This window comes from Dromiciops gliroides, chromosome 2, assembly GCF_019393635.1.
Source record: "Dromiciops gliroides isolate mDroGli1 chromosome 2, mDroGli1.pri, whole genome shotgun sequence".
Classification (NCBI taxonomy): Eukaryota; Metazoa; Chordata; class Mammalia; order Microbiotheria; family Microbiotheriidae; genus Dromiciops; species Dromiciops gliroides.
Window position 1 is genome coordinate 162,326,030 of NC_057862.1, and position 25,591 is coordinate 162,351,620.

The following is a 25,591-nucleotide window of genomic DNA, read 5'->3' on the forward strand; positions in this document are numbered from 1 at the left end:
TTCTTTTCCCCATTAGGTTTTTAATTTCTCGAGGGTAGGGACTGGCTTTTGTCTTTCTTTGTATCCCTAGCATTTAGCTTAGTACATATATATAGTAATTGCTTATTGATTGATAATCAGTCTAATACACTATTGGTCTAATTGGCTAATACACTGTTGGTCTACCTTTGAATTTGTTCATTCATTCCTGAAAAGCAATTTAGAATTATGCTAATAAATATCAGTGACAGCTACCCATATTCTGACCTAGAGCCCCTGTTAGACATATAGGAGATCAAGGCAAAAATATCCGTAGCACCCTTTTTTGTGGCAGCAAAGAAAGAAGTGGACACAAAGTAGATGCCCATCATTTGGGGGGTACCTTAACATATTTTTATTATGCCATAAAAAATGATGGACATGAAGAATTCAAATGCATGGGAACACATTTATTTTTTTTAACACATTTATTGTTAAAGAGTGAAATAAGCAGAACCAGTTAATCATCATATATTAATTAAGCCTCTACTATATACCAAACACTTCACTAAGCACTGAGGATAAAAAGACAAAGTGAAATGTTTCCTACCTTCCAAGAATTGGAGAAGACAATATTTACACATACATAAGTGTATATAAACTAGATATAAGATTCTGTGTGTGTATCACCTTCTCTCCCCATCTCTGATCTTCAACCTTTCCCTGCTTCCTATCAACCTTTTAACTCCCTCTCCATACCCCTCCCCCTCCCTCTCTCCCCTCTCTATAATTTTGGAAGAAAGGCACTACCAACTTGGAAATGGAGGAGGGCAGTTAAACAAAAGTTTCATGTAGTAGGTGGTACTTGAGCTAAACCATGAAGGAAACTAGAGATTCTAAGTATAGGAGTTGAAGAAGGAATGTCCAGACTTGGGAGACAACTAGTGCAAAGGCATGGAGATTGTAGATGTAAGTAAGAAGGCCAATTTATCAGACAGTTGTTTCTGAGAAGGGAAGAAATGGGTTCTAAAGCTAGAAAAGGAAGGTTGGAGCCTAACTGTGAAGAGTTTTACATAAAAGAGGAGTTTGTGTTTTATTCTGTAGGCAATAGGGAGCTATAGTAGAGAAGTAAAAAAGTCAGACCTATACTTTAGGAAAATCACTTTGGTAGCTATGTGGAGGATGAATTAGAAAAAGAAGGCTTGAAGTAGTGAGACCAATTAAGAGATTATTCCATTAGTCCCCATGAGAAGTAATGATGGTATAAACTGAGGTGGTAGCCATGAGAGGAGCAAAAATGAGGTGGAAACAAGATATTGTGGAGGTAGAAAGGACAAGAATTGAAAAAACCTCTCCAAATACCTTCAAATAATGCCATAAGGCAATTCCTGGAGCAGCAGAACCCACAAAAGGATGGGGTAGGATCATTTTCCAGCCAAAGATGGCTTAGAAAGTCATTGGGAAAGGTCTGTTGTACCTGGGTGAGAATGGAGTGCAGAGCTGGGCTGTAAGTGCAGCCCCAGGCCCAGAGAATCAAGCCTCCAGGAACCTTGGAATCAGCTGAGGCAGCAGTTACTTCTGGAACTCAGGTCATGGACCAGTGAGGTGGTTGAGCCGTTGGCCAGGGTGAGATTGTAGGGGTCTCTGCTGATGCTGAGGCAGAACTCCGTTATGTTGCCCAGACTCGGGAACCAAGAAGCAGTCTTGAATGGCAGCCCAGGTCAGGGAGGGGCATAGGCACACCCAACCTTATAACCACAGTGAAACAGAATTCTGTTCCTGGGTTAAAGAGCAAGCAGGCCTGTGGTTACTTATAGACCAGAGCACAGGCCAGGGGAGTGTAGAATGTGCCTCTCCTTAAATCGTACCACCTGGGACCCCTGGAAGCGTGGGACAGTGTGCCCTGGAAGCAGTGCCCCACTTTAAAGAAAGAGTTAAAAGTCAAGAAATAGGTTTGCAAAATGAGCAGACGGAAAAAATGCTGACCCTAGAAAGCTTCTTTGGTGACAAGGAAGATCAGAATACACTCTCAGAAGAAGATAACAAAGTCAAAGCTCCTACATCCAAACCTTCCAAGAAAAATATTAATTGATCTCAGTCCATAGAAGTGCTCAAAAAAGACTGAAAATAAAGTAAGAGAGGTGGAAGAAAAAAATGGAAAGAAATGAGAGAGATGCAGGAAAATCATGGGAAAAAGTCTACCTCCAAAGAAAGAACTGATACTGATGGAAGCATGCTATTTTTCACATTCTTTCATTAAGTGACAAATATGAGGATGTTTTGCATGATCATATATGTATAACCCATATTGGATTGTTTGTTCCCTCAGGGAGTGAGGAGGGAAGGAAAGGATGGAGAGATAGAGATTGGAATAGAAAAATTCAAATTAAAATGTTTAATCTGGGGGCAGCTAGGTGGCGCAGTGGATAGAGCACAGGCCCTAGATTCAGGAGGACCTGAGTTCAAATCCGGCCTCGGACACTTAATAATTACTAGCTGTGTGACCCTGGGCAAGTCGCTTAACCCCAATTGTCTCAAAAAAACCAAACAAACAAACAAAAAAATGTTTAATCTGGAAAATTTTTTTAAAGGTGGGGGAGGGGTGTGCTGGGGAGGGTTCAGGAGATGTATATATATAAATATACATATATATTTATATATACACAAATATATATGTTGTGCATATATGAGTTATTTAGGTCTTATTATATAATTATATTTATTTATTTATTTTTTAGTGAGGCAATTGGGGTTAAGTGACTTGCCCAGGGTCACACAGCTAGTAAGTGTTAAGTGTCTGTGGCCGGATTTGAACTCAGGTACTCCTGACTCCAGGGTTGATGCTCTATCCACTGTGCTGCCTAGCTGCCCCATATAATTATATTTAAATGTAATATGCTGTGTGTATCAAGTTTAAATTTGTTCTATATGGGTTATATTTTGAATAACTCTTACTGTTTAATTTGATCACTGACAATGCTATACTAAAGATTAGTGGAAATCCAGCAGTTAAACAGCTAAAGAAGTAAAAGTATCCAGAGACAACCAGAATCCAGACTCCCTGATAGCATTTTAACACGCAATGATGACAAGATTTCAAGGACTCCAAATGAACATTTTTGTTTTTTCCTTCTGTTATTATATACACCATCTGTAAAATGTATCTTCTGCAGAGGCTTTCCCTCAGTAGACATTGTCAAAGCGCGAGTCCATGAGGAACTGCCCCTATGGACAAAATTTTCCCTTTCTCCCTTTCATATATTGTTATTAGCATATTGTTTGTTAGCATAGGTTATAATATTCTGTTATTTCTTACTGCTTCATCAAGGAAACACCCCGTGTTTCTTAATGAAGCATGGTGGGGAATGTAAGGAATTAATTGAGATTTGGAGTTTTTATAACCCCATCAGACTGAAAAGATGTAAGCTTTACAAGCTTAAGAGAAGATGGGTGTGTACTTTAAGAGATTATGGAACAAGCAACACAAAGAACATTTATTGAGTATCAGAGTATCAAAACTAAAGTACCTAAGCCCCATCTGGAGTTCCCCCACACCCACATGGGCCTGTCCAAATTATAATGGGGACTGCCCAGGGGTTACGTTAAACCAATTGGAGACTCAGCCTGGCTATAGAACCACCCTTCCTGTGAGAGAGAGAGAGGGGCTGGTGTTTTTTGATCTTCAGACCTAACCAGGAAACACTGCACAGCTGATTCTCCTCAGAATTGCAGATTCCAGGTGGTGGTGACTTTGTGTTCCTTCCAGCGAGGCTGGCTCATTAAGCCAGCTGAGCTGGAAACAAATTTAGTGTTTGAGTTAGTTTTTGTCAGACCTAAGCTGTTCTGAGTAGCTGAGGAAGTAGAGCTTATTCGAGGTACCTGGAGGCCTTTTTTTTTTTTGCTAGAGATTTAATAACTATCTCTATCCCCTTTCTCATTGTCCCTAGCTTTATTAAATCCACTAGTGTTATAATTTTGTTACCATTATTAAAACCTGGTTTGTTTGTGGAAAAGAGACTGCTAATCTCCTTTCTTATTAGTCTGGGAGACATAACTGGAAAAGAGGCATTTTGGAGAAGGGGAAACTCTGGATTTAGAGGTCCCCCATTATTTTCTGAATCTCAATATTATGGCTAGTCACCCAGTTAACTCCCCATACTGAATTTGGCCCTAACAGTTTGGCAAGCCAGCCAGGAGCTAACAAACCTGGTGGATCTCTTTAACCCCGTCACTGCCTCCCTTATGTAGCCAATATCCCTTATTTTAAAACCCTCATACCAATCCATTCACCTCCCCAAAGTAACGAACCCCATGTGACCCTCAAAGTTGGGACACTTATTATGATTGTTTATTAGACATAGGAGCCTCTAAATCAGTCTTAGTGAGTAAACCAGACCCTGGATGCAATGCTATTGGGTCTTTAAATGTGGTAGGAGTCTCAAGAAAAGTCCAAAGAGTGGCAAAATTAACCCTTTGTTATTTGTCTGGGAGATATAACTGGAAAAGAGGCAGTTTGGAGAAGGGGAAACTCTGGACCTAGAGGTCTCCCATTATCTTCTGAATTCCAATATTTCGGCGAGCCACCCAATTACTTCCCCATACTGAATTTGGCCCTAATATAAACAAATTTGTCATTATATATAATTTATATAAATTGATATGTATACATTATTTATAAAACAGTTATTTAAAGATTTAAAATACAAAGTTATATGTATTAGGATATATCTAGGTATATAAAAATCTAATGTAGAAAATTTATATATGTCGTGTGTGTATGTATATATTATATCTATGTTTGATATATGTATAAAATATAATTATATATCACAAATGAAAAAATTTTTTTAAAAAGAAAGAAGAGGGAAAAAAAAGAAAAAAAAATCAACAGCTTAAAAAGCCAAATTGACCAAATGAAAAAGGAGGTACAAAAGCTCTCTGAAGAAAATAATTGCTTAAAAATTAAGATTGAGCAAAATGGAAGCTAATGACTTTATGAGAAATCAAGATACAATAAAGCAAAACCAAAAGAATGAAAAAAATAGAAGGCAGTGTGAAATAGATCCAGGAGAGATAATTTGAAAATCATTGGACTACCTGAAAATCTTGATCAAAAAAAGAACTTAGATATCATCCTCCAGGAAAGTCAGGGAAAATTGCCCTGATATTCTAGAAGCAGAAAGTAAAATAGAAATTGAAAAGAATCCACTGATCACTTCCTGAAAGAGATCCCAAAATGAAAACCTCCCCAGGTCAAGGAGGAAATTTTGCAAGCATCCAGAAAGAAACAATTCAAGTACTGAGGAACCATATTCAGGATTACACAAGATCTAACAGCTTCTAGATTAAAGGATAGGAGGGTATGGAATATGATATTATGGAGAGCAAAGGAACTGTTATTACAACCAAGAATCACCCAGCAAAACTGTGTATAATCCTACAGGGGGAAAAATGGGAATTCAATGAAAGAGAGGACTTTCAGGCATTTCTGATGAAAAGACCTGAATAGAATAGAAAATTTGACTTTTCAAATACAAGACCCTAGAGAGGCATAAAAAGGTAAACAGGCAAAAGAAATCATGAGGGATATTAAAAGGTTAAACTGTTTACATTCCTACATGGGAAGATGATACTTCTAACTCATAAGAACTTTCTCATTATTAGTGCAGCTGAATAGAGTATACTTAGGCAGAGGACACAGGTGTGAGTTGAATATGAAGGGATGATATCTTTAAAGCATTTTTTAAAAAACTTAAAAAAAAATTTGTGTGTGTGGGGGCAGTCATGGTTGGGTGGCTTGCCCAGGGTCACCTAGCTGGGGAGTGTTGTGTGTCTAAGGCTGGATTTGGGCTTTGGTCCTCCTGGGTCCAGGGCTGGTGCTTTGTCCACTGCGCTACCTAACTACCCAATGTTAATATCTTTCTGGACCACTTTTTTTTTTTGGGTGGGGCAGTGAGGATTAAGTGACTTGCCCAAGGTCACACAGCTAGTAAGTATCAAGTGCCTGAGGCTGGATTTGAACTCATGTCCTCTTGAATCCAGTGCTGGTGCTTTATCCACTGTGCCACCTAGCTGCCCAATATCTTTAAAAAAATAAAATTAAGGGGGGAGAGGAATGCACTGGGGGAAAGAGAAAGGGAGAGGTGGAATGGGGTAAAGTATCTCACATAAAAGAAGTAAGAAAAAGCATATGGAGTGAAGGGGAAAATGAGGGAAATGTGGGGGAGTGAGTGAGCTTTACTCTAATCATAATTGACTGAAAGAGGGAATGACACACACTCAATTGGATATAGTAATATATCTTGCCCTCTGGGAAAGTGGGAGGGGAAGGGGATAAGGGGGGAGGGGTGAAGGAAGGGAGGGCAGATTGGGGAAGGGGGCAGTCAGAAGCAAATCACTTTTGAGGAGGAACAGGGTGAAAGAAGATAGAAAATAAGTATCAAGGGGAGGGAATAGGTTGGAGGGTAATACAGTTAGCAATAATAACTGAAACAAATTTGAAACAATTTTGTCTGATAGGCTTCAGTTCTCAAACAAATAGAGAACTGAGTCAGATTTGTTAAAATGAGAGTCATTCCCCAATTGATAGATGATCAAAAGACATGAAGTTTTCAGATGAAATAATCAAAGCCACTTATGGCCATATTAAAAAAAAAAATGCTCTAACGCTCTATTTATTGGAGAGATGCAGGTCAAAACAATTCTAGGGTACTACCTAATACCTGTTGGATTAATTAATAGGACAGAAGAGGAAAATGACAAATGTCGTGGGGGATATGAAGAAAATGAGACATTAATATACTCTTTTTTTTTTTTTTTTTTGGTGAGGCAATTGGGGTTAAGTGACTTGCCCAGGGTCACACAGCTAGTAAGTGTTAAGTGTCTGAGGCTGGATTTGAACTCAGGTACTCCTGACTCCAGGGCCCTTGCTCTATCCACTGTGCCACCTAGCTTCCCCCATTAATACAGTCTTGGTAAAGTTGTAAACTGATTCAAACATTCTGTAGAGCAATTTGGAACTGTGGCCAAAGGACTATAAAACCATGTATGCTCTTTGACTTAGCAATACCACTACTAGGTTGGTGTCTAAAAAGAGATAAAAAAGTTGAATTCGAAATTGGGGTGATGCCCATCAATTGGGGAATGGCTGAACAAACTGGGATCAGATTGGGGTGGAACACTATTGTGCTCTGGGAAATGATGAGCAGGATGCTATCAGAAGGACTTATGAAAAATGCAGTCCATCTACAGAGAAAGAACTAATGGTATCTGAATACAGATTGAAGTATTAAGAAAAAAATTTTTTTTAAGATAGTACAAGAATTTTCAACTGATTGAATATGTGGGTGAGGAAATAGCGATAACTCTCAGGTTATGAACCTGATGACTGGAAGAAGGGTAGTACCTTCAAGAGAAAAAAAGGAAAGTTCAAGGATGGGTGGGTTTGAGAGTGAAAGATTGGGAATTCTGTTTTGAACATGTTGAATTTGAGGTGTCTATGGGACATCCATTTCAAAATATAGGTGACATAGGACTCAGTTCAGGAAAGGGGTTATGGCTGAATATAGAGATCTAAGAATGACCTGCATAAAGATATTAAATCCATAGATGCAAATCACATTATGCAATGGGAGGGCATACATAAAGAAAACAGACCAGGATGGAAGTGTAAGGGCACATATACAGCTATAGATGTGTGATATGTATAATTGTCCATCAAAGTAGCCTGAGGAATGATCAGACTAGAACCAAGAAAGGAGTGTCACAAAAACCCAGAGAGTAGAATATTTCCTGGAAGACAGGATAGTCAGTAGTGTCAAATGCTACAGAGAAAGAAATGGGATGATTTTGGGGTAGTTGCCTAGAGATTGCAGAAGGATATGTGATCAAAGTTACATGTAGAGGGATTGACTTTGTTAAAAAGGCCATTTCATCATTAGAAACTGGAGTAAAGGAATATAGAATTAGGGATAATAAGAGGGGCTTGTGAGATGGAGAAAAGAGAAATCTTAACATATCCAAAATTGAATTCATCACATGTCCTCCTCAACTCTCCCCTCTTAGATTTCCTACTTCTGTTGAAGGCAGCACCATCCTTCAGTCTCCTAGGTTCATTTTTTTTTTTTGGTATTATCCTCAACTTCTTATTATTGCTTACTCCACATATCCATTCATTTGCAAATTGTTGCTATTTCTACTTCTGCAATGTCTCACATCTGACCCATTCTGTGTATTCACCCAGCTACCAGTTTAGTTCATGTTCTCTTCACTTCTCATCTACATTATTGCAACTGCCAACTCAATGCTATCCTTGCCTCAAGGTTCTCCCTACTCAAATACTATGCATTTCTGAAGTAATTTTCCTTAAACACAGAACTGACTTCATGACTCCTCACTCAGTAACTTCCAATGGCTTCTTATTGCCTTTCGAATCAAATAAAATTTTACCTTTTTAGCTTTAAAAGTCCTCTGCAACCTATATCAAACCTATCTTTCCTGCCTTATTGGACTTTGCTCACCTTGCACACTCTCTTATCCAGCCAAATTGGCCTTCTCTCAGTTCTAAATACATAATATTCTATTTTCCATTTCCATTATTATTTTTTTTACTAGCCATCCTTCATGCCTGGAATGCATTCCCTTACCTCTTCATCATCAAGTTCCTTGCTTGCTTTCGGACACAGCTAAAGAAGTACCATCTTCTGTATGAAACTTTTTTTTGATCCTAAACATGTTGCTTCCCCCAGTCAGAATGTAAACATGTCACAAGTTAAGGTATTTTGGTACTTGTATTCCTGGCCCCTAGCGTAGTGCCTAATCAATGGTAGGTGTTTAATGAAGACCTGCTGATTGAATAATTGACGAGGTGAGCATTCACATATATAAAGAACAGAAGAAAAAAGATTGCTCATACAGCATGAGGTCTGCTGTTTCCTACTGGTCATCCTTCTGTTCTCTTCCGTGGTTTTAAAAAAATGATTCAATGACTCATGCCTCTTGTTCTCTTAAACATCTTGGTAATCTGTACCACTTCCTTATCACTTCTCTACCCCTTTCCCATCGAAAAAAAGGAACATCCTTGTAATAAATATGAATAGTTAAGCAAAATTGCTTTCCATATTTATCATGTCTGAAAATATTGTTTTGTTTTATGCCTTGAGTTCATTGCCTCAGGGTCAAAATGTGGATGTATATAGCATATTTCATCATCAGCCCTTTAAAGTTGTGATGGGTCATTGTTGTCAGAGTTGTAAGGTCTTTCAAAGTTTTGTTTCTTTACATTGTGATTATTGTATAGGTTCTGTTTCTACTCACTTAACTGCATTGGTTTATATAGGCTTTATGAGTTTTCTCTGAAACAGTGTATTTTGTAATTTCTTCTGGTATAATAATACTCCATTACATTCATATATCATAATTTAGGCATTTACTAATAATTTCTTGCCACTACCAAAAAAAACCACCTGCTTTAGATATTTATGTACATATGGGGACTTTTCCTCTTTATAACAGCTTTTACATCAGCAGCCAGTGGTTCAGAATCTCTGAGATAAGCTTAATACAAGAAGATAGAAATATGGCAATCATTAAGTAGTTAGTTCAGATAGAGAAGTGGTTGGACAGTAGTTTCTTGGGTGAGGGAGACAGGAGATTAGGCTACTTGAGGTCTTGCCTTAAGAGGTCAGCAATAGGGGCAGCTAGATGGCGCAGTGGATAGAGCACCGGCCCTGGATTCAGGAGTACCTGAGTTCAAATCTGACCTCAGACACTTAACCCTTACTAGCTGTGTGACCCTGGGCAAGTCACTTAACCCTAATTGCCTCACCAAAAAAAAAAAAAAAAAGAGGTCAGCAATAAAGATATATTAATTGTCTACTATGAGGTAGTAATGGGCATACAAAGAAAGGCAAAAGATGGTCTACTCTCAAGGAGCTCACAAGTAATAAGGTAGACAACATAAAAAATAATGGTTGCAGAGAAAGCATCATTAAGAAGGATCAAGAAAGACCTCAGAGAGAGAGAGAGATCTTTTCTTAGGTTAGAAAGAGTGTGGGGATGAAAATGGGGACAATCCAAGGCAAAGCTAATATGGTGGAGTTTGAACTCTCCCAAATTTCCCTTCAAATAACTTTAAAATAACACCTTAAAACAAATTTTTGAGTGACAACACCAACAGAAGATCAAGATGAAACAGTTTTACAGCCTAAGGCAACTTGGAAGGTTGACAGGAAAGGTCTCTCTCACCTGGATGAGAGTGGAGTACAGTGTAATGCAGGCACAGGTACAGTGGAGGGGAAGAAACATATGGGAATTAAAAATATAGGAAATAATCATAGATTGAAAAGTAATTGGAAACTAAATAATGCAATCCTAAAGAATGAGTGTCAAAACAAATCACAGAAACAATAATTTCATTAAAGAGAATGACAACGAGACTGTTTACCAAAACTTAGAGAATGCTGCCAAAGCAGTATTTAGGGGAAATTTTATATCTCTAAACACTTACATCAATAAAATAGAGAGAGAACAAATAGATAGATTGAGCATGCAACTAAAATAACTAGAAAAAGAACAAATTAAAATTCCCCAATTAAACATCAGATTGGAAGTCCTGAAAATCAAAGGAGAGATTAATAAAATTGAAAGTAAGGAAACCTTTTAACTAATTAATAAGTTAGCCCCTGGTTTTATGCTAAAAATAACCAATAAAAGAGATAAATCATTGATTAATTTGATTTAAAAGAAAGAAGAAAACTAAATTACCGTATCAAAAATGAAAAGGGTAAAATCACTGTCAATGAGGTAGAAATTAAAGAAATTATTAGGAGATGATTTTCCCGATTATATGCCAATAAATCTAACAATCTAAGTAAAATCAATGAATATTACAAAAATATAAATTACCCAGTTTAACAGAAGAGGAAATGGAACACTTAAGTAACCTTATCATAGTAAAAAATTAAACAAGCCATAAATGAGTTCCTTTAAAGAAAAAAAAACAACCCACTAGGACCAGATGGATTCACTAGTGAATTCTACTAAACATTTGAAGAACAATTAATTCCAATACTATATAAGCTATTTGGAAAAATAAATAAAGAATCCTACCAAATTCCTTTTATAACACAAATATGGTGCTGATACCTAAACCAGGAAGAGCAAAAACAGAGAAAGAAACCTATAGACCAATTTCCTTAGTAAATATTGATGCAAAAATTTTACATAAAATACTAGCAAGGAGATTGCAATATATCACAAAGATTATATGCTATGACTAGGCAGGATTTTTGCAAGGAATGCAGGGCTAGGTCAGTATTAGGAAAACTATCAGCATAATTGACTGAATCAATAACAAAACCAACAAAAATCACATGATCATCTCAATAGATGCAGAAAAAGCTTTTGACAAAGTACAACACTTATTAAAAACATTAGAAAGCCTAAGAATAAATGGAACTGGGGCAGCTAGATGGCGCAGTGGTTAAAGCACTGTTCCTGGATTCAGGAGTACCTGAGTTCAAAGCCGACCTCAGACACTTGACACTTACTAGCTGTGTGACCCTGGGCAAGTCACTTAACCCCCATTGCCCCGCAAAAAAAAAAGAATAAATGGAACTTTGCTTAAAATGATAAGCAGCATGTCTATCTAAAACCATCAGCAAGCATTATCTGTAATGGCAATAAGTTAGAAGCCTTCCCAGTAAGATCAGGGGTGAAGCAAAGATGCCCATTATCACTGCTGTTATTCTGTATTGTGCTAGAAATGCTAACTATAGCAATAAAACAAGATAAAGAAATGGAAGGAATTAGAATAGGCAATGAAGAAACAAAACTATCACTCTTTGCAGATAATATTATGGTATACTTTGAGAATCCTGGAGAGTTGACTAAAAAACTAGTTGAAATAATTAACAACTTTAGCAAAGTTGCAGGATATAAAAGAAGCCGATGTAAATCATCAGCATATTTACATACTACCAACCAAGTCCAGCATCAACAGAGAGAGTTCTGTTTAAAATAACTGTAGACAGGGGGCAGCTAGGTGGCGCAGTGGATAAAAGCATTGGCTCTGGATTCAGGAAGACCTGAGTTCAAATCTGGCCTCAGACACTTGACACTTCCTAGCTGTGTGACCCTGGGCAAGTCACTTAACCCCCATTGTCTCTCAAAAACAAAAAATAAAATAACTGTAGACAATATAAATTACTTGGGAGTGTACCTGCCAAGACAAATCCAGGAATGATGTGAACACAATTACAAAACACCTTTCACATAAATAAAGTCAGATCTAAACAATTGGAAAAATATTAATTGCTCATGGGTAGGCTGAGCCAATATAATAAAAATGACAATTCTACCTAATTTTACTTATTTCAATGCCATACCAGTCAAACTACCAGATAATTATTTTATGGAACTAGAAAAAAGAGTAACAAAATTCATCTGGAAGAACAGAAGGTCAAAAATAGGAGGTTTCAAACTATATTACAAAGTAGTAATCACCAAAACAATTTGGTACTGGCTAAGAAATAGAATGATGGATCAATGGAATATTAATTGAACAGAACCAGAAAAACACTGTGCACAGTTACAGCAATATTGTATAATGATCAGCTGTGAATATATTAAGTACAAAGTACAAAGTAGAAAATGACCATAGAAATTTAGTGTTTGATGAAGCCAAAGATCCAAGCTGGGAAAACTAGAAAGCAGTTTGGCAGAAACTAGGTAATGACCAAAATCTCACACTGTATGCCAAGATAAGGTCAAAAGAGCTACCTGATTTAGACATAAAGTATGATGCCATAAACAAATTAGGGGAGCATGGAATATTTTGCCTGTCAGATCTATAGATAAGGGAAGAATTTATGATGAAGCAAGAGATAGAGGGCATTATGAATGTAAAATGGATATTTTTATTACATTAAATTAAAAAGGTTTTACAAAAAATTAATGCAGTCAAGATCAGAAGGAAAGCAGAGAACTGGGAAAAAATTTTTTGAAGCAGCTTTCTCTGATAAAGGCCTCATTTCTCAAATATATAGAATCAGATTTATAAGAATATAAGTCATGGGGTAGCTAGATGGCGCAGTGGATAGAGCACTGGCCTTGGAGTCAGGAGTACCTGAGTTCAAATCCGGCCTCAGACACTTAACACGTACTAGCTGTGTGACCCTGGGCAAGTCAGTTAACCCCAATTGCCTCACTAAAAAAAAAAAAAAAGAATATAAGTCATTCGCCAATTGATAAATGAGCAAGTTTTAGATACAGTTTTCAGGTGAAAATATCAAAGCTATCTATAGTCATGAAAAAATGCTCTAAATCACTATTGATTAGAGAAATTAAAATGAAAACAATTCTGAGGTACCACTTTACACCTTTCAGATTGATTAACATGATGGAAAATTAGAACTTGTTGGAGGGGATGTGGAAAAATTGGGACGCTAATTCACATTGGTAGAATTGGGAATTGATTCAAACATTCTGGACAGCAATTTGGAACTATGCCCAAAGGGCTGAAAACTGTACATGCCCTTCGACCCAGCAATACCACTACCAGGTCTGTATCCCAAAGAGGTCTAAGAAAAGTTAAGTATATATATATGTACAAAAATATTTATAGCAGCTCTTTTTGTGGTGTCAAAGAAAAACAGGATGCTCTCAGAAAAACCTGTAAAGACTTACTGTTGCAAAATGAAGTGAACAGAACCAGAAAAACACTGTGCACAGTTACAGCAATATTGTATAATGATCAGCTGTGAATGATTTAGCTATTCCCCGCAATACAAAGATCTGGGGAATTTCTGAAAGACTTATGATGAAAAAATGCTATTCACCACCAGACAAAGAACTGATGGAGTCTGAATGTAGATTGAAGTTGACTTTTTTTGGGGGGGTGGGGGTGAGGCAATTGGGGTTAAGTGACTTGCCCACGGTCACACAGCCTATAAGTTAAGTGTCTGAGGTCATATTTGAACTCAGGTCCTCCTGACTCCAGGGCGAGTGCTCTATCCACTGTACCATCTAGCTGCCCCTGAAGCTGACTTTTTAAAACTTGGTTTATTTTTTTGTTTTTTATTGGTCTTTGTTTTATTTTGTTAATTTTAGTTAATGTTTTGTCTGACTACACATGTATAATTGATATCTAATTGGAAGTGAAGAAAGGAGGAGAATTTGGACTCAAAATATTAAAAAAAAATTTTTTTTGCATGTAATTTGAAAAAAAAATATAGACTGCTCTGTAGAGCATAGAAGATGGCATTATAGTTGGGACTTGGAGGAAACCAGGGAAGCCAGGAGGCAGATATTAGGAGGTAAAATATTCAAGGCATGGGGGAAAGCCAGTGAAAATGCCCAGAGTCTGGAGATGGAGTGTCTTGTTTGAGAAACCACAAGGAAGCCAATGTTACTAGATCACAATGCATTAGTGTTCCAATTTTCCCACAGCTTTTCCAACATCTATTATTTTGTCATTTTAGCCAATCTGATAGGTGGCAGGTGGTACCTCAGTGTTGTTTTAATTTGCATCTCTCTAATCATTAGAGATTTAGAGCATTTTTTCATATGATAGCTTTGGTTTCTTCATCAGAAAACTGCCTGTTCATATCCTCTGACCATTTCTCAATTGGGGAATGACTTGGATTCTTATAAATTTGATTTAGTTCCCTATATCTTTTAGAAATGAGGCCTTTATCAGAAGTACTGGCCATAAAAATTGTTTCCCAGCTTTCTGCCTCCCTTCTAATATTGGATGCATTGCTTCTGTTTGTACAAAAATTTTTTAATTTAATATAATCAAAATCATCCATTTTGTATTTTATAATATACTCTATCTCTTGTTTGGTCATAAACTGTTTTCCTTTCCAAAGATCTGATAGGTAGACTATTCCTTTCTCTCCTAATTTACTTATGGTATCACCTCTTATGTCTAAATCAGGTATCCATTTTGACCTTATTTTAGTATAAGGTGTAAGATGTTGGTCTATGCCTAATTTCTGCCATACTATCTTCCAGTTTTCCCAGCAGTTTTTGTCAAATACTTAGTTCCTATCCCAGAAGCTGGAGTCTTTGGGTTTATCAAACACTACATTACTAGTGTCATTTACTACTGCATTCCTGAGCCAAGCCTATTCCATTGATCTACCACTCTATTTTTTAGCCAGTACCAGATAGTTTTGATGGACTGCCGCTTTATAGTAGAGCTCTAGGTTTGGTACCTCTAACTCACCTTCCTGTGAATTTTTTTTCATTATTTCCCTGGATATTCTTGATTTTTTGTTTTTCCAGATGAATTTTGTTATTATTTTTTCTAGTTCTATAAAATAATTTTTAGGTAGTCTGATTGGTATGGCACTAAATAAGTAAATTAATTTAGGCAGTATTGTCATTTTTATTATATTAGCTCAGCCTATCCATGAGCAATTGATATCTTTCCAATTATTTAGATCTGATTTGATTTGTGTGAAGAGTGTTTGGTAGTTGTGTTCATAGAGTTCCTGGGTTTGTCTTGGCAAGTAGACTCCCAAGTATTTTATATTATCTACCGTTACTTTAAATGGAATTTCTCTTTCTATCTCTTGCTGCTGGGCTTTGTTGGTCATGTATAGAAATGCTGATGATTTATGTGGATTTATTTTATATCCTGCTACTTTGCTAAAGTTGTTAATTGTTTCAAGTAATTTTTGAGTTGATTCTCTAGGATTCTTTAAGTATACCATCATATCATCTGCAAAGAGTGATAGTTTTGTTTCCTCCTTGCGTATTCTAATTCCTTTAATTCCTTTCTCTTCTCTGATTGCTAAAGCTAACATTTCTAGGACAATATTAAATAATAGGGGTGATAATGGAGAAGTCCAAATTCTTAAGGACCACCTTCTTTAGCCTTCTTGCACGTCAATTTTTGTCTTCTGCATCCCTTACTTTTAGTAGGCAGTGGTAAAGAAAATGTATCCTGTGCTCTGATTATCATTAGTTTTAGTTCTGATGTTATAATCTTTTAAAGTTCCTTCTTAGTGGATAGAGCACCAGCCCTAGATTCAGGAGGACCTGAGTTCAAATCCGGCTTCAGACCCTTGACACTTACTAGCTGTGTGAGCCTGGGCAAGTAAGTCACTTAACCCCAATTGCCTCACAAATAGATAGCTAGATTATAAAGTTCCTCCTTTCATTTGTACCCACATGAATCATCAGAAGTTAGTAGTAGTCATCTCTTTTGATTAGTCTTAGGAGTCTTAGATACATTCATGGGGAAGGCAATAGACTTCCTTGTTATTGCTATCACTTTGACATATAGCTACCTTAGTATGCTTGGATCTGAGCCATCCCATGTTTCTGGGTGTCAGTTGTCCCCAAGAACTCTGTTTCCCCTTCTGAGACAGTATGAGTGATCTCTCTCTTTTTTTTTTTTTTTTGGTGAGGCAGTTGGGGTTAAGTGACTTGCCCAGGGTCACACAGCTAGTGAGTGTCAAGTGTCTGAGGCTGGAATTGAACTCAGGTCCTCCTGAATCCAGGGCCAGTGCTCTATCTACTGCACCACCTAGCTGCCCCTATGAGTGATCTCTTAAAGCACAGAATCCCTACAGATTATACCCACCAAAAAGTCCTGATCCTCAGTGTGTATAGAATATCTTACTTTTCCATAGGATCATTCATCACTGGTACCCTCTCCTACCAATAAAAACATAGTTTCCCCTTCTCTTTACCTCTTTTTAAATCTCTGTTTCCTCATACTCCTTTTCCTGTAGGCCTTCTTCCTGCTGAGACACAAAAAGAGTATTTTTCTTTTATTGTTACCCTTTGACTTGATTAGAGTACATCACATATTCCTCCGTCTTCTTCCTCCCTTGCTTTCCTTTATCTACTTGTCTCACAAAATCATTGCTCCATTTGGAATTATGCCAAAGGGCTACAAAGCCTTGCATACCCTTTGACCCAGCAATACCACTATTAGGTCTTTTTCCAAAGTGATCATAAAAAATTTTTATGGCTGCCCTTTGTGTGGTGGCAAGGAATTGGAAATTGAGGGGATGCCCATCAATTGGGGAATGGCTGAACAAGTTGTGGTATATGAATGTAATGAAATACTATTTTGATGTAAGAAACCGTGAGGTGATTTCAGAGAAACCTGGAAGGACTTATATGAGCTGATGCTGAATGAGATGAGGAGAACCAGGAGAACATTGTACACAGTATCAACACCATTGTGTGATAATCAATTTGTGATAGACTTGACTCTTTTCAACAATACAGTGGTTCCAAGATAATTCCAAGGGACTCATGAATGGAAATGCTCTCCAAATCCAGAGAGGAGAACTATGGAGTCCTGAATGCAGATTGAACCATACTGTTTCTATATCTTTGTTTTTTGTTTTTGTTTTGTTTGGATTTTTTGAGATTTTTCATTTTTGCTCTGATTCTTTCATGCATGACTGATGCAGAGATGTGTTTAATGTGATTGTACATATATAGTCTATGTTGGATTGCTTGCTGTCTTGGGGAGAGGGGAGGGAAGGGAGAGGAGGAGGAAGAAAAATTTGAAACTAGAAATCTTGTGGAAACAATTGTTGAAAGCTACCTCTACATGTAACTGGAAAATAATAAAATATTTTTAGGAAAAAAATCATTGCTTCACTTGTGGACAGTGTGTTATAATATTTTCTCCATGTTTCAGGCCAATATCTCCACCATTACTGCTCTTTGACTTCTGTTTTCATTCTTGTCTCCTCTTATGCCACTGGAATTAAATCTCTTTATGATCTATCTTGTTATTTTGTTGTTCTTGTTATTTTGTTCTTGTCTTGGTTGCTTTATTTGTTTACATTGTATTTATTCTGTTTTCTTCAGTATTTAAGAAGCAAACAAATTTTTTAGGTCATTCTTTCTAGGAATGTTTCAGATGTCTCTTTTTGAATATACACCTTTTTATTAATGCTCAGATTTGCAAATTGTGCAGATTTGCACTTTGGATTATGGCTTGAGCTCCTTTGCACAACATTATTCTGTTCCTTCACTAGGTCTATGGTGGGTACAGAACAGTGTTATTTGAATTTCCTTTTCTCTGTACTTGATTGTCTTTTCCATGCTGGCTTGCAGAATTTGTTGTCATTAGAATTATTAAATTTGACTACTATGTGACTCAAGAGTGTGCAGCATAGCTTTTTTTGTTTTGTTTTTATTTTTTATCATAAAAGTATTTATTATTTTCTAATTACGTGTAGAGATAGTTTTCAACATTTGTTTTCCTAAGATTTCTAGTTTCAAATTTTTCTCTCTCCCTCTCCCCTCCCCAAGACAGAAAGCAATCTGATATAGGTTATATATGTACAATCACATTAAATATATTTCTGCATTAGTCATGTTGTGAAAGAAGAATCAGACGAAAGGGAAAAACTTCAAAAAGAAAAGAAAACACAACCAAAAAGTAGAAACAGTATGGTTCAATATGCATTCAGAATCTGGATGTGGAGAAAATTTTCCATCATGAAATCTTTGGAATTGTCTTAGACCATTGCACTGCTGAGAAGAGCCTTGATCATCACACAATGTTGCTGTTACTGTGTACAATGTTCTCCTGGTCCTGCTCATGTCACTCAGCATCAGTCCACTTAAGTCTTTACAGGTTTTTTCTGAAATCTGCCTGCTCATCTTTTCTTATAGCACAATAATATTCCATTATATTAATATACCACAACTTATTCAGACTTTCCCCAATTGATGGGCATTCCCTCGATTTTCCAATTCTTTGCCACCACAAAGAGAGCTGCTATAAATATTTTTGTACTGTGGGTCCTTTGCCCTTTTTATGATCTCTTTGGGACATAGACCTAGTAGTGGTATTGCTGGATCAGAGGGTATATACAGCTTTATAACCCTTTGGGCATCATTCCAAATTGCTCTCCAGAATGGTTGGATCAGTTCACAACTCCACCAACAATGCATTAGTGTTCTATTTGTTCCACAGCTTCTCTAACATTTATTATATTCCTTTTTTTTTGTCATAGAAAAACAAATTCTTGGGGCAGCTAGGTGGCACAGTGGATAAAAGCACCTGCCCTGGATTCTGGAAGACCTGAGTTCAAATCTAGCCTCAGACACTTGACACTTACTAGCTATGTGACCCTGGGCAAGTCACTTAACCCCCATTGCCCCACCAAAAAAAAAAATAAAAGAAAACAAATTCTTTCAAAATTAAAATATTATGTCCCACCTGGGAAATACTAGCTATACTCTTTGTGTGAGAGTGTGTGTGTGTGTGTGTGTGTGTGTGTGTGTGTGTGTGTGTGTGTGTGAGTTGTGCTTAAGTGATTTTCCTCAGGGTCACACAAGCTAGTATGTGTTAAGTGTCTAAGGTCAAATTTGAACTCAAGTCCTCCCGAATCCAGGAACGGGTGCTCTATCCACTGTGCCACCTATCTGCCCCAAGCTGTACTCCTTTTAAAAAGCATGTGCTACCAAAAATGAACACTTGAAATGAAGTCAGCCATTCAAAGTAAAAGGGTTATTATATTTTTTTGAACAATTTTCTTGATATTTTTTAAAGAGGAGGCCTTATAAATGCTGTACTAACAGTAAGCTAGTAGGTATTTTCATACTGTTTATTTTAGCTTCCAAGTCTGTTTTCACCCGATAAAAGAGAATTGAGGTCATGGAAATTAAAAATAAGTAATCACATAGGTAAGTTACTTATTTAACAATATAAGCCCTGAACTACATTAGTAATTTTATTTTAGTGTGGCAGTTAAAAACTGCCCTATTGATGCTATGTGTATACTACTGCTTCCTAGTTTTGAATTTTTCAATATGCTTGTGAAAACAGTATTTAATTAGGATGTTGTTGTAAAATGTTTAATATTTAAAAGCATTGATTTATCAAATACTTTGACCCAAATAGTATTATTTTTCTTTATTTTTAAAACAAAGTAAATTTTCTTTTTTTTTTTTAATTAGGGTCCATCCTCAGCAGCACTGGCTTCTTTTGAAGTGTTTGATGAAAATCGTTTGGTAAGTTATTTTCTATTAGAGTAAGAGAAATATGAAATATGAGTGAAAATTGATAGCAACAAAGAAAAAGACAGTGATCATTAAGAAAATTGAAGTGAAGGACTGGTCCACTTATGACATGAAGACAATTTTGTATGTTGATGGCATTATTCTTACATTATCCATCCCTTAGAGAGCCATTTCTTTCTTCCAGCACACTTAAATCTGGATTTGATTCTACTCTTAACTAATTGTCAGCTGAAAAGACATAAAATGGTAATTAAGAATTAACTTAGGGGGCAGCTAGGTGGCGCAGTGGATAGAGCACCGCCCTGATTCAGGAATACCTGAGTTCGAATCCGGCCTCAGACATTTCAACACTAGCTGTGTGACCCTGGGCAAGTCACTTAACCCCAATTGCCTCACCAAAAAAAAAAAAAAAAAAAGAATTAACTTAGGTGTATTCGTACTGTTGATTAAAAATCTAATAAAGATATGAGCTAGAGAAAGAGTTCCTTTGAGTCTTCCTTTGAAAATGAAGGGGCAGCTAGGTGGTACAGTGGATAAAGCACTGTCCCTGGATTCAGGGAGGACCTGAGTTCAAATGTGGCCCTCAGACACTTGACACTTACTAGCTGTGTGACCAGCGCAAGTCACTTAACCCTCATTTGCCCCACAAAAAAAGAAAAAGAAAAACGAGCACATTTAAAACTTGAATAATCTTTAAAGTTCTTTCCACCTCTAACATTCCTTGTTTCTGTAGTGTTCACTGTCCTACCAGTCATTTATTCATTATGTTTTCAGGAGCCGCCAAACTCAGGGGAAGTATTCTGGTTTATCTGAAGAAGTTTAATTTAATGGACAACCACAGTCCTTCACTCTTCCTTTATTTGATTGATTTCTTTATTTCTTCTGGCAAAGAGGAGCCATTTTTCAGATACTAATGCTAGAATAGAGATAGGGGTGAAAGAAGATAGACAATAGAGTAAATATCATAGGGAAGGGAATAGGATGAAGGGTCAACATTTAACAATAGTATACATGAAAAGAGAAAAGGGTGAAAAATTGTGCATAAAATATTTATAGCAACTCTTTGTGGTGGCTAAGAATTGGGAATCAAGGGAATGTCCATCAATTGAGGAATGATTGTAGTGGAATCGTATTGTGCTATAGGAAATGACAAACAGGATGATCCCAGAAAAACCTGGAAAGACTCATATGGACTGATGTATAGTGAAGTGAGCAGAATTGGGAGGACATTGTGCATAGTGACAGCAGTATTGTTCAATGAGCAATTGTGAATGACTTAACTACTCTCAGCAATACAATAATCCAAGACAGTCCCAAAGGACTAATGATGAAGCATACTATCCACTCCCATAGAAAGAACTGATAAAAAGAGCACTTCTGGATTGTACATATATAACCTTTATCAGATTGGTTGCTGTCTTGGAAAGGGAGGGAGGGAGAAAAATTTGGAACTCTAAATCTTATGAAAATGAATGTTGAAAACTATCCTTACATGTAACTGGAAAAAATAAAATAAATGTTTGTTGCATTGAAAAAACAAACCAAAAAAAAAAAAAAGATACAAAGAGCATCTGCAGCTGTCCAAGACAGGCGTACTGCATGACTTCAGCTTGTTGGATAATATCTAAGCTAAAAATAAAGTATATTTGGGGCAGCTAGGTGGTGCAGTGGGTAAAAGCACTCGCCCTGGATTCAGGAGGACCCTGAGTTCAAATCCAGGCCTCAGACACTTAACACTTACTAGCTGTGTGACCCTGGGCAAGTCACTTAACCCCAATTGCCTCACACCAAAAAAATATATATATATATATATATATTGAATGCTCAGCATAAGTGAATAAGTAAAGATTTAGTAGCTATCTTTGAAAGGAAGGTGAAAAATTGAACTAAAATATGATTTTTTTGGGGGGTGGGGCAATGAGGGTTAAGTGACTCGCCCAGGGTCACACAGCTAGTAAGTGTCAAGTGTCTGAGGCGATTTCAACTCAGGTCCTCCTGATTCCAGGGCTGGTGCCACCTAGCTGCCCCATATGATTTTAATATAATGAAATGAATGCTCTGATTCCTGACTACTTAAAATGCTATATTAAAATCCTTCAGTTATCCAGAGTTTATCATTTTCCAAGCCCCAATTCAGATTGTCCTTGGTTATTTTTGCTTGTATTTAAAGGAGACATGGACAAACAAATTTAATATATACTTAAAAACAATTTCATAGTAAGAGTCAATTCTCATGCAATCCTCTTTTCTGTTCTTTGTGGTATTGTTCATGTTTGTCAAGATTAAAATTAAAACAAACAAACAAAAAAGAATGGACATGGGCCTATAAGTTAGTTTCCTCTTCAAGAAATGGGAACTTCTAAGTGTTCGCTTTGGGAGCAGAACTCTTTTTTTTTTAATTAAAAAAAAATTTTTTTTAATTTTATTTTTTTTTAATTAATAAAAGTATTTTATTTTTTTCCATTACATGTAAAGATAGTTCTCAACTTTTGTTTATACAAGGCTTTACAATTTCAGATTTTTCTCCCTCCCTCCCCTCCTCCCCCCTCCCCTAGACAGCAGGTAATCTTATATAGGTTATATATATATACACTTAATAACATTAATCCTATTTCTGCATTAGTCATGTTATAAGAGAAAAAATCAGAGCAATGATGAAAAACCTCAAAATAGAAAAAAAACAGCATCAAAAACCAAAAGAAATAGTATGGTTCATTCAGCATCTATACTCTGCAGTTCTTTTTTTTTTTCTTGGATTTGGAGATCCTCTTCATCATGAGTTCCCTGGAACTCTTCTGTGCCATTGCATTGGTGAGAAGAATATAGTCCATCACAGTAGATCAAACACACAATGTTGAAGATACTGTGTACAATGTTCTTCTGGTTCTGGAGCAGAACTCTTAACTGGATCTAAATCAATTGTGGACCATGAAATCCTTATAACTATAGATATGCTTAGTCTTGAAGGTGTATATTTCATACTAGTCAACCTGAAGAAACAAGGACTTAACTTCTTAGTGATCTTTCTGGATGAGACAAGTATGATTCTCCACAGTGTTATGACTCCCAGTACAAGAAATACCTTCTTTTTAATGCAGCTAACTCATCTTTGCTATTTTTCTATGCCTAAAAACTTATGTATCCTGATCTCTTATAACTAAGGGTAGTGATATGATAATCAATAAACTGATTCTTGCTAGTGTGTTATTTGTTTAGTATATTACCCTCTACAAGTTACAGATTAGACCACATTTATTTAAGATTACCAAAATAGAATTTACTATCTTTCTTCCTAAACCTCGTTCTCTTTCTGACTCCCCCCCCCCCCTTAGGATGATACCACCATTCACTCCATTCTCCCATTTATGAAACATTGGTCTTAACTTTGACTTTCTGCTCTCATTTAACTCTCATATTTGAAGATATTACCAAGTTCTCTCATTCCACCTCCAGTCTCTCTGTTGCATTTATCTCCTCCTCTTGCTTCCTATTGCTAGCACCATAACATAGACCAAAATTGCCACTTACTTGGAATGTTGTAATAGCCTCATAATAGATCTTCCCTTTCTGATGATTTTCTCTCTCCTGTAATTCAGCCTTCACTTTTCTGCCAGACTAATCTATATATGGATGTGCTTATGTTACTTCTCTGCTCAAAAATCTTAGTAGACTTCCAATAATCCACTGCATAAAATCTAATTCCTTTACAGTATGTTCAATGCCTGTGACAATGTGGAGCCACTTTTTCATGATACTCCATTCTATGTACTCTACATTACAGCCAATCTGGATTACTCTCTGTCCTTCAAACGTGTTATACCCTTATCTGCCTCTTCCTTTATCATTTATTTTTCTATCCCTGTGAAATACTCCCTTGGTAATTTGGTAACAACACAAAATAAGTAAATTAATTTAGGGACTATGCTCTCATTTGTATTAGGTTGATTTGACCTACCTGTGAGCAATTACTGTTTTTCCCTTTATTTAGGTCTGTCTTTATTCTCCAAAAGCTTTTTACTTGGATTCCTATAGTTAGTGGGTGTATCTTGGTAAATTATCTCCTAAATATTTCATACCTTTCTAGGTATTTTAAATGGAGTTTTTCTCTCTGTTTCTGCTGGGTTTTGTTGGTAATAAAGTAGGAATGCTGATGAATTATGTAGATATATTTTATATCCTGTACCTTTACTGAACTGATTATTTCATTGAATTTTTGAGTTGACTATGGATTATTCTAAGTATGCCATCATATCTACAAAAAGATAATTTAATTTTCTTTTTGCCTGTTATTCCATTGATTTCTCTTATTTTATTTCTATAGCTAAACATTTCTAAAACTTTGTTAAATAGTAGTGATAATATTGGGCATCCTTATTTTACCCTAGATTTATTGGAAAAAACCTTTAACCTTTTCTCCATTACATATAATGTTACCTCTTTGGTAGAGATACAGTTGTCCTTGAAATTTATGATGTTGGGGGCAGGTAGGTGGCACAGTGGATAAAGCACAGGCCTGGATTCAGGAGAACCTGAGTTTAAATTTGACCTCAGACACTTGACACTTACTAGCTGTGTGACCTTGGGCAAGTCACTTAACCCTCATTGCCCCACCCAAAAAAGTTTTTGATGTTAGGAGCCACCAATTCCCACAAAATGTGGAAACTGCAAATAACTCCAGGTCTCACCTGAAACTTTATTTTTAATAATTCTAATCATATTTAACACAAAAACCAAGTAAAATACACTGCACCATTAAAAAGTTGCAGTTCCTACATGAGAGATTAGTATCTCACAATCTAGACAGAATCTTTGCAGCCTCAGGTGTAGCTGCAACAGGTTTTTCACAGATTTTGATTACTTTAGAGAGAAAATCATGTGACAGTCTGAATGGTAGACAAAGAGGAGGTGTTCTTAAAGGGAGCACATAGGACTGAAGTTCTTTAGGTGCACAGTAGCTTTTAGGAAAATTAACTGTTTATAATAAATTTATATATTTATACTTATGATAGTAAATTATACAATAGATTAGTAATACATAGTATTTATGTCTTAATACAGTTTTTTTATTTCTTTACATGCATGTATAATCAATGATTTTCCCACAATTATGCTACAAATCTCCCAAAATTCCCATTTTATTATCTATGGCCAACCTGCAGATAACCAAAACCTTGAATGTGAAACCCCATATATGTTGAGGGATGACTGTAGTTATTATTGATTATATCAAGGAAGAGGCTCTGTATTCTTATGCATTCTAGTATTTTTAATGGAAACATATGTTGGATTTAGTCAAAAGTCTTTTGAGCACCTATTGTTAAAATTATGTACTTTTGATTAATTTATATATAAATGTCAGTTATTATTAGCAGTAAGGTTGGCCCTTTTTCTTTAGAACATGATGCCACCCCAGCCTTTTTACTCAGAAAAAGTTTACTTAACAGTTGCCTTTTAGACCAATCCAAAACCTCAAAAGGAGAGGTGATTGGAAACCAATGGAAATACCTATCTATGCCCAGAATTGTAAACATTTTGTTGGAGTCAGTGATTTAAAACCTTTACAAATTTTCCATCATTTACATACTTAATACCTTGCTCACTTAAACATATTTGGTCTCAGAGT

General features: G+C 36.4%; 1 protein-coding gene across 1 annotated transcript in view; it reads left to right on the forward strand.

Moving 5' to 3' along the window:
• The window catches only part of NEDD4 (NEDD4 E3 ubiquitin protein ligase), a 164,392-nt gene that overhangs the window by 26,525 nt on the left and 112,276 nt on the right, over positions 1–25,591 (forward strand). Inside the window, 2 exon segments of the mRNA XM_043989386.1 lie at positions 11,683–11,698; positions 19,926–19,959. Coding sequence (XP_043845321.1) covers positions 11,683–11,698; positions 19,926–19,959 — 50 coding nt within the window.